The 7,870-nt window shown below is 43.3% G+C and overlaps 2 protein-coding genes across 2 annotated transcripts in view; both read right to left on the bottom strand.

Annotated features, from left to right (window-relative positions):
• Nucleotides 1-1,290: 1,290 nt before the first annotated feature.
• The window catches only part of atp11b (ATPase phospholipid transporting 11B), a 206,604-nt gene continuing 200,024 nt past the window's right edge, over nucleotides 1,291-7,870 (bottom strand). Inside the window, exon 32 of the mRNA XM_079504887.1 lies at nucleotides 1,291-1,302. The gene's annotated coding sequence lies outside the window, so the exon portion shown is untranslated. The remainder of the gene's footprint in view (nucleotides 1,303-7,870) is intronic.
• zmat3 (zinc finger, matrin-type 3) overlaps nucleotides 2,919-7,870 on the bottom strand; it is a gene marked incomplete at both ends in the record, with an annotated part of 7,168 nt that continues 2,216 nt past the window's right edge. Inside the window, 2 exons of the mRNA XM_079505376.1 lie at nucleotides 2,919-3,127; nucleotides 7,344-7,444. Of these exons, the coding sequence (XP_079361502.1) occupies nucleotides 2,919-3,127; nucleotides 7,344-7,444 (310 nt within the window). The remainder of the gene's footprint in view (nucleotides 3,128-7,343; nucleotides 7,445-7,870) is intronic.

Below are 7,870 nucleotides of genomic sequence, written 5' to 3'. Positions count from 1 at the left end.
ATAGAGGCACACGCTCCCCTTTCAGCGTAATGCATAATAGATTACTATGCTACTGATTGAACTAATTCAATCCAGGCGTACAAACGTACAAATGATAATAGACTTCATCAACTCTGTTATTGTGTCTACAATAAGAAACTCTTCCTATAGTACAGTAGTGTTCACCACCTACAGCTTTGGTTACAGCTCTGCCTTTGTTCTTTTCTGATTAAACTGCATGGCACTGTTGGTTTATGTAACAGCCTAGCCTTTGCCCTCTCCCTGTCGCTCTCTCTCTCTGGTTTAAATCCCACAGTTGTTCTTATCACAGTACTATTCAGCTTCACTGTGAGACTCTTCCATGTGTTTGTGCTCTAGACGTGAAGCTGAGTTCTGAACTAGAGTTCTCAAACTCTGCCCGAATCCGACCAGGCCCAACCCGACCCGACGTTTTAGGGGCCGGGCCGGGCCTAAAATGTATGCTAATCAGTAGGGCCGGGCTGGTCCTCGGGCTCCATGAACAAATATTGAATTTGTTTATAATAATAAAAATAATAGTTCTGTCCTGTCTGTTTGTGAATTTATCTATTATGAAGATGGTGCTGACTGGCGTTTCACTTTTACTCTGTGTAGAGTTCTCAAATTCTGCACAAACCCGACCAGGCCCGGCCCGACTCGGGCCTATAATCTATTCTAAATAGTCGGGCCGGGCCTTAATTTTCGGGCCCAATGAGAACTCTATTCTGAACAGCTCACCACAGCTAGTTAATACAACCAGAAACGGCTATGATGCCACCTTCAAATTGCGCAACTACAGTACTCTTCCGGAACAGTCGATCAGACTTTTTAATATAACTTTATATATTTTTAATAATGGGGAAAAAAGTGCAGTGTTTGTTAGTGTTTTTCTGTACCCCCCCACGATTTAGAAAACTAAATAAATGTTTTCTGTTTATCTGTTAAGATGCTCATAGAATCAGCAATAAATTATTCTTGTACTGTACACAGTATTTTCTTTGTACAGTAGGCCTATGTGTAGTAGTGTAGACCTTTATGTAATAGTTTAAATCAGTTACAGATACAGTGCCATCACTTTAAGTAAGAAAATAAGCTTTCAACCCTAGGTTTAATAGCTTTTCTTTGAGGCCATATCTGAATTCATATCTCCATATTTCAACTTTTTACCCCCCTCTTTTTAAATGAATGCCCTATTTCATCGTCACTCAAAAGTAGCAGAAATAGCCAAACTACGAGCTCACAACGTGTCACATCGCGACCCCCTGAAGGACCCCCTCAAGGACCCCTGGGGGTCCCCGGACCCCACTGGCTTATTCTGTACCAGTCCGAAATGCTCTGGACTGTACATTGCAACTTGCAATCTAATTTCAGGTGTAAACACTTTATGCAGCGTGGTGTATCCTTAGAAGAACATGCATGGCCCGGACCGCCGGCCTAGTGTTCCGGGAACCTACTGTATAGCCAGGCTCAATGTATTCTGCTTTTGCTGCGTGTCATCCCCATCTCTCACCCCATTTTCTACTTACTGTACTATCAATAGAGGCATGAATAAAAAGCCCCAAATTAAATCTTAAAATAATATATAGGGAAAAAAAGGACATGCATATTCAGGAGACACATCTGCTAAGGTCAGTGTGGTTGTGTTTGGAGGACGACTATTGAGATGCAAAAGATTCTATATAATATGAGGAGGAAAACGTTAGAACAAGTTTGAATGGTTTTTTTTTTTTTAATTTGTGGTCTAGTCAGCTCCTGGGTGTTGACCATACAGAGACAGATGGTGAGGCACAACACAAACATATTCATATAGGGAAGACTGATTAAAACAATCAAACAAATTACCGGTATTAATAATTACATTGTCATCTAACAAGACCCAAATATTCAATAGCATAGTGTATAGATAATACTGACTGTACTTAAATGGGTTTGAGAAAGTTCATATGCTATAAATATGTATGTGGTAGTCAAGCTGCTCTCTGTGAAAGGGCCAATAGGGTTTGCCAGGGTTGATGTTGATAGGCTAGCCTATCCCCAGTGTCTACTAGTTGTTATCCTGTTTCCCACCACAGGGCCAAATGAAACACTTTAAAGCTTCTATTTATGTCACCCCCTTTCGGTCAGGTAACTTGGTTGTGTTTGATTCTCAAATAAACATATGGTGTTTTCATCTTCATTATCTGTGTTATACATGGTGAACATGCTGCTGGCTCTAGGCCCACTTGGCAGTGTGGTGAGTGGAGCTATTCACTCCTTGACGTGATGCCTTTTTAACTGCAGGGCCTTAAACCAGCTGTGAATGACTGCAGCATTTCTGTGCTGCTGCAGCCGCGTGGCGTTCGTGGTCTCTTCCCACGTATCTCCACTCCATTATATCAATACTCTCCCTTTCCTCACCTGCCGGTCTCCCTCCCTGCATCGCTTACCAGAGCCTATAGACGACTTAAAGTGCATTCACACACCGGACGCAATCAAAATAATCACGTCGCTTGAAGTGCAGGAATCGCGAGGAGTTGCGTGTACATGACATTTGCGCTTGGAGTGGTTACTCCCAATGCCTCGTCTACAGTACATATCATACATGCAGGTTCCACAGTCTCTTTTCTGTTGTTGTATCTATATACATGTACTGTACAGTATGTAGGGTGGTAGCCCTATGTACTGACAGCCCACCCTCCTCTCTCCAACTTCAGTTCCCTCTTGCCTCAAATTCTCTCTGAATATACCCCAGGTTGTCCACCACAGTGCAGTATTTAAATTTGAACACTTAATACTTTGGCCTTGTGCTATTTGCTTTCTGCCCCCCCCCCCCCCCCCCCCTCTCTCTCCATTCACCCTCCACCTCTTGCACCCCCCCCCCCCCCCCCCCCCCCCCCTCTCTCTCTCTCTCCCCCCACCCCCGCTCCATCATCGTTCTCCTCCTAACTGTAGCCCAGGTTTTCCATCTCGCTCCGGTATCTTAACTCGGACACTTTAGCTTTGTGCTGCTTGCTCTCCAGGTGCAATCTGAAGTCGGTCTCCTGTTCGGCTCCACAGTTGCACATGGAGCAATAGAATTGCCCGCTAGGGGTCACGCACATGGCCAGGTCCCTGGGGATTCGCTGCCTCGGTCTGGGGTTGTAGTACGGCCCTGAGGGGAAGGAAGGAGGAATGTGAGAGAGAGAGAGAGAGAGAGAGAGAGAGAGAGAGAGAGAGAGAATAAGATGAGAGTCAGCAGTACCTTTCTCAATAATGCCAGGTCAGTCTAAAAGCACCTCTAGCAGCCCCTAGAGGCTGTGCTGCCCCTTACACACGGCGGTTTACTGTTGAAGGGTGCAGTAAAACCAAAAGAAGGGTCACCAAAACCAGCAGGGTTCATCCTGCCATCTGTTTGGACCGTAGGTCGCAGTTTACTATGCAAACCTGCATCCTGCGTCCGTCAGTCACTCCTCGTGACACGCTCCATATATGGCCAGGCCAATAGAGCATTCATTCCATATGTTGATCTGACCTCATCAAACCCTGTACACTCAAGACACGCTCCATATATGGCCAGTACAGAATTCATTCCATATGTTGATCTGACCTCATCAAACCCTTAGATCTCCATATATGGAGCTGACCTGTTCTGACTTTTCATATGTTGTGATCTTCATATACGGAGAAGACTGGATCATCACCTAGATCTGTATATGGAGCCGGCCAGCAACTCTACATCTGACCTCATTAGTTGGGTCGTTTACGGCAGTTCCGTGACCGCGGAGAGCAAAGGTCCGTTTCTCAATGGATTTGTCATCTAGGAGGGTTATTAAACAGAGCCCCAAATCCATATGGCCTCCATCAAAAACCACAATAAGGCAAAATTACCTAAAATTCATTGTCAAACTAGGGGGGGTTTTCATGATTCTGAATCAATTCCAACTTCCAAGCATTAGTTTTGCACAAAAAACACTCCTTGGGCTAAAAACAGCCATAGCCATCATCACAAATGTGATGAGGTCAGCACATTAATTATTTTAGCACATTTGGGGAGTGTTTTTTGTGCAAAACTAATGGTTGGAAGGGATTCAGAATCATGAAAACAACCTAGTTTGACACGTCACATGAACTGAAAGCAGAATGAATTTTAGGTAATTTCGCCTTGCCCTCCCCAGTTGCCGGTTGGATTCCAACTGGCGGAACCTTCCGTCAGAAGCAGTCAATTTGTTAACTGTGCCGTATTAAGAAGCTCTGTTGTTTCAGGTCGCTTCTCGCCCTCAGGCGTCTTACTGGTTCGATTTTGAGATAATTATAGTGTGTGCAAAGTTGACATTTTGACCAGCGGGTGGCTTGGTGGCACTAGATGACTAAGGTCACGGGGTCACTCAAATGGTTAGGGGTGTGTTAGGGAGTGTGAATGCACTCGGCAAATCCCATGGCAATCCAGCCAGTAATTCTCGGAATAATTCGTTTGGGACCAGACAGATGGACGGACTGATACCCTGCTTCTGAAAATAAACACAATGAGAAATGATGGGGCAGATGCAGGAGTCTAATTTAGAGTGCTTGAATTTTTATGCAAAAAATAAATACCTTAATACAGAATATGAAAGCAAGGGAGAGAGAGCATCATAGACATGCATGTGTGTACTGATTCTTAGTGTATCCTGAGATCCACATCATTTCCTAGTTTTTTAAGGATATAAGGATACATGTTTTATTTTATTTTATGAAAGTCTAAAATTATTAAATATGTCAGTCATTTCTTTGTATATGTCTGCCCTGTGCAACCTATGATTACAAAGCCTAAAAGGCAAACATAAATTATGTTTATATTCATAGAGTTCCAATGTTCAATTATTCGCAATTATTTGTGTTAATCATCAACTTTGCAATGGTGACAGTTCTAATAATGCTGCCAAGTATTTGACGAGATATGACATGCCCTACTCGGCTTTAATTAGCTGGAGAAGTGTGTTCCCCTTAGGTTGTTGTGCCGGTGATGACGGATTTGGATGGTGCTAGCCTAGGCATTAGTCTAATGAAGTGAGAGTGAAACATTAGACGAGGCTAGCATTGACTACGAGCTTGAGTTTGAGTGCATCGCTAGCCAAACTTTATGGCACAAGTTTGTCTGACTTCTGGGATTTACTTGTCATTACATGCACAAATGGTTCTACAATGTGTAGGTAAGTAAGGTAACCAAGTTCTGCCATCAGAATATAACATGTTGATCCTAGTATTGAAATTAACTACCGGGTGAAAACCATAAAGTCCACTTAATCCAGCCAGCCAAAACCTTTAAGAAAGTTTATGGCGTGTGTGCGTGTGCACGTATTCAGTATCCTACTGACACATGATGTCAGTAGGATAAGATCTGATGTTACTATATCAATTAATATAACATGCCTGCGTCTGCACCATGTCCACAGCTATAGTCTCCACACACACACACACAGACACAAAAGTACACACGATTTAAAAAAGAACAAATATATTTTGGAAGAAAGTTGCAGAAGTGTCAACATCCATGCCTTTCTCTGCCCCTTTGTTTCTGTGGGTCTCTCCCTCTCTCTCTCTCCTCAAGTGACTCTCTCTCATGTCTCTCATTCCCTGGGGGATGCAGAGGCGTTGAAAGAAGAGACAGCACGCCTGCCTGCCTGTCTGTCTGTCTGTCTGCCTGCTACTGATGTTTCCACTGCCGTGCCACCATACAACACAACATGCCACACAGCTGCTGTCAGAGTGGTAAGCTGCAGGGTGACTGGCTAAACACCTGGTTACATTACCACCACCGGAGCCTGCCTGCCTGGCCGTGTGCCTGACTCACTGATTGGCTGGCCGAACAGCCTCCCACTACCACTACTGGCATCGATATTATCAACATTCTACGTTTACAGTCAATACTGTGAAACAAGTCATTTCAGGATCATGTATTCCGACTTAAATGTTTCCGTGCAGTAAGATACAGTATAGGAGCTTTTGGAGGGATTTAATCACAATTGAATTAACTATTATTATATATTTAAGGTTATATGGTTATATTGGCAGTTTTTGCTTGGATAACCGTACAAACTGGCTGCACACACAGCACCTTGAGTTGAGTCATTATTTAATTTCACTCTATCACAGCTGTAATCAATAATAATAATAATAATACATCTTTATTTATATAACACCACAGAGAATAAAAACAATCCACAATGCATTAAGATACGATAAGTAAACAGTTAAGGGATAAAAGCAACTTTATAAAAATGAGTTTTCAGGAGGGATTTGATCTCCAGAGGGAGGGCATTCCAGAGGGTCGGAGGTCTGAAAGCAAAGGCCCGATTGCCTTTTGTTCTTAGCTTGGATGTTGGGATTTGAGCGTTGCGCCTGTCACAGACATGCGCAAAGCAAGTTCTGTCAGGCGGCAGTGCAGTTGCCGGCGGCCGTTCATTGGGCCGCCTCAGCATCACGTTCTCATTCACACGATTCACTCATCCAATCACACACTCATTCCAGCTTCATACCGGCTATTTAAACTGGAAGTGTGCACTGCTCATCTTGCTTGCTTGCTGCTGCACACTGATTCTGCTGCGCTGCTGTTTGCTGCTCACCCTCCTCCACCCCAGCTACCACCTTCTGTCGTTTTGGATCTGCTGTTTAGGTACGGGGGATTCGGAGTCCCTGACTCCCTATGGTTAGAACTGAAGCACTTGATCAGAGTACCTAAAAAGCAGATCCAATTAATTGCCAAACCATAATAAATATATTGCTATATTTTATATTCAATAAATATATATTCCATCCATTCATATCAGCGGAAGTGCTAGGCTGGAACATCCGTCAAATGTATTACCCCGGGATCACCCTGGGCAAGACCTATGCTGTAAAGACTATCATTTGTTTGGGCGGAAGTTGCGGCATTTTAGCGGAAGTATCGCCCAAGGAAATTACGTTGATGCTTTACACAGTTTACATTCTCCGCGAATTAAGTGTTATCGGCGATACATCCACCGATAGCTTCTCTGCCTTACGTTGTGACCAGACTTTTCTTTTCGCAGATAAGTAAGCCTGGGACCGAGGCTACCCCGGAATACGATTTATTCGACCAATCACAACACTTTCACGGAGATGTAAACAGATTTGTGAAGCGTCAACGTCATTTCCTTGAGCAGTACTTCTGCCCAAATCCCGCAACTTCCGCCCAAAATAAATGATACCGTCTACAGCGTTGGTCTTGTCCAGCATGAGTACTGCGTGAAGTTCATAAGGAAATATCTCCCCTGACTAAACAGAGACACCTTATTAGTAGAGAGGAAGAACCTTGCTTTGAATCTCTGAGAGGACATGGAAGTTATGAACTGCACCTTATAATTAAATGTATTTCAGTTATTGCTTACCTGGAATAGCCACAGGTATCTGTTGGCTACGGCGATTTTTCACTAGCCTATACTCGCTACCGTCCTTCCTGTTTCTTCGCTGGTTTGTCTCGCTGCCTTCCCTGAAACACATATGTCCGGAACATGGAACAACAAACTAGTGTGTGACTCGTGGTAGACTGAAACAAACTAAACATGGTGGAGGAGACAAAAAAAGCACTTTGTTGTTCAAAGATTGCGTTTCATTATCATTTTGAGCCCAGGTGTGGTTTTCATTTAGTCTGTAATTCATGAATTCATACAGAGTAAAAGTCTTAGTGTTAATTAAATTCAAATGAGTGTACAAATGGAACCAGATGGACCCATCATCATGTGTTCACTATACAGCACTCTTTTGAGAGTTAAATAAACATTGCAGAATAGGGGGGGGGGGGGACTGCAAATGTTGAAAATGCAAAGTAAGACTTTTGGGTACAAAAGATGCAATTACTGGGGGTGAGAAAAAAAGTAATAAGTAAAAAGTTACTTTTGGTAGGGAGTAATAATTA

This window comes from Electrona antarctica (assembly GCF_951216825.1).
Source record: "Electrona antarctica genome assembly, chromosome: 7".
Taxonomy (NCBI): Eukaryota; Metazoa; Chordata; class Actinopteri; order Myctophiformes; family Myctophidae; genus Electrona; species Electrona antarctica.
The sequence above is the reverse complement of the archived record's forward strand: the minus strand, read 5'-3'. Positions and strand labels throughout refer to the sequence as shown.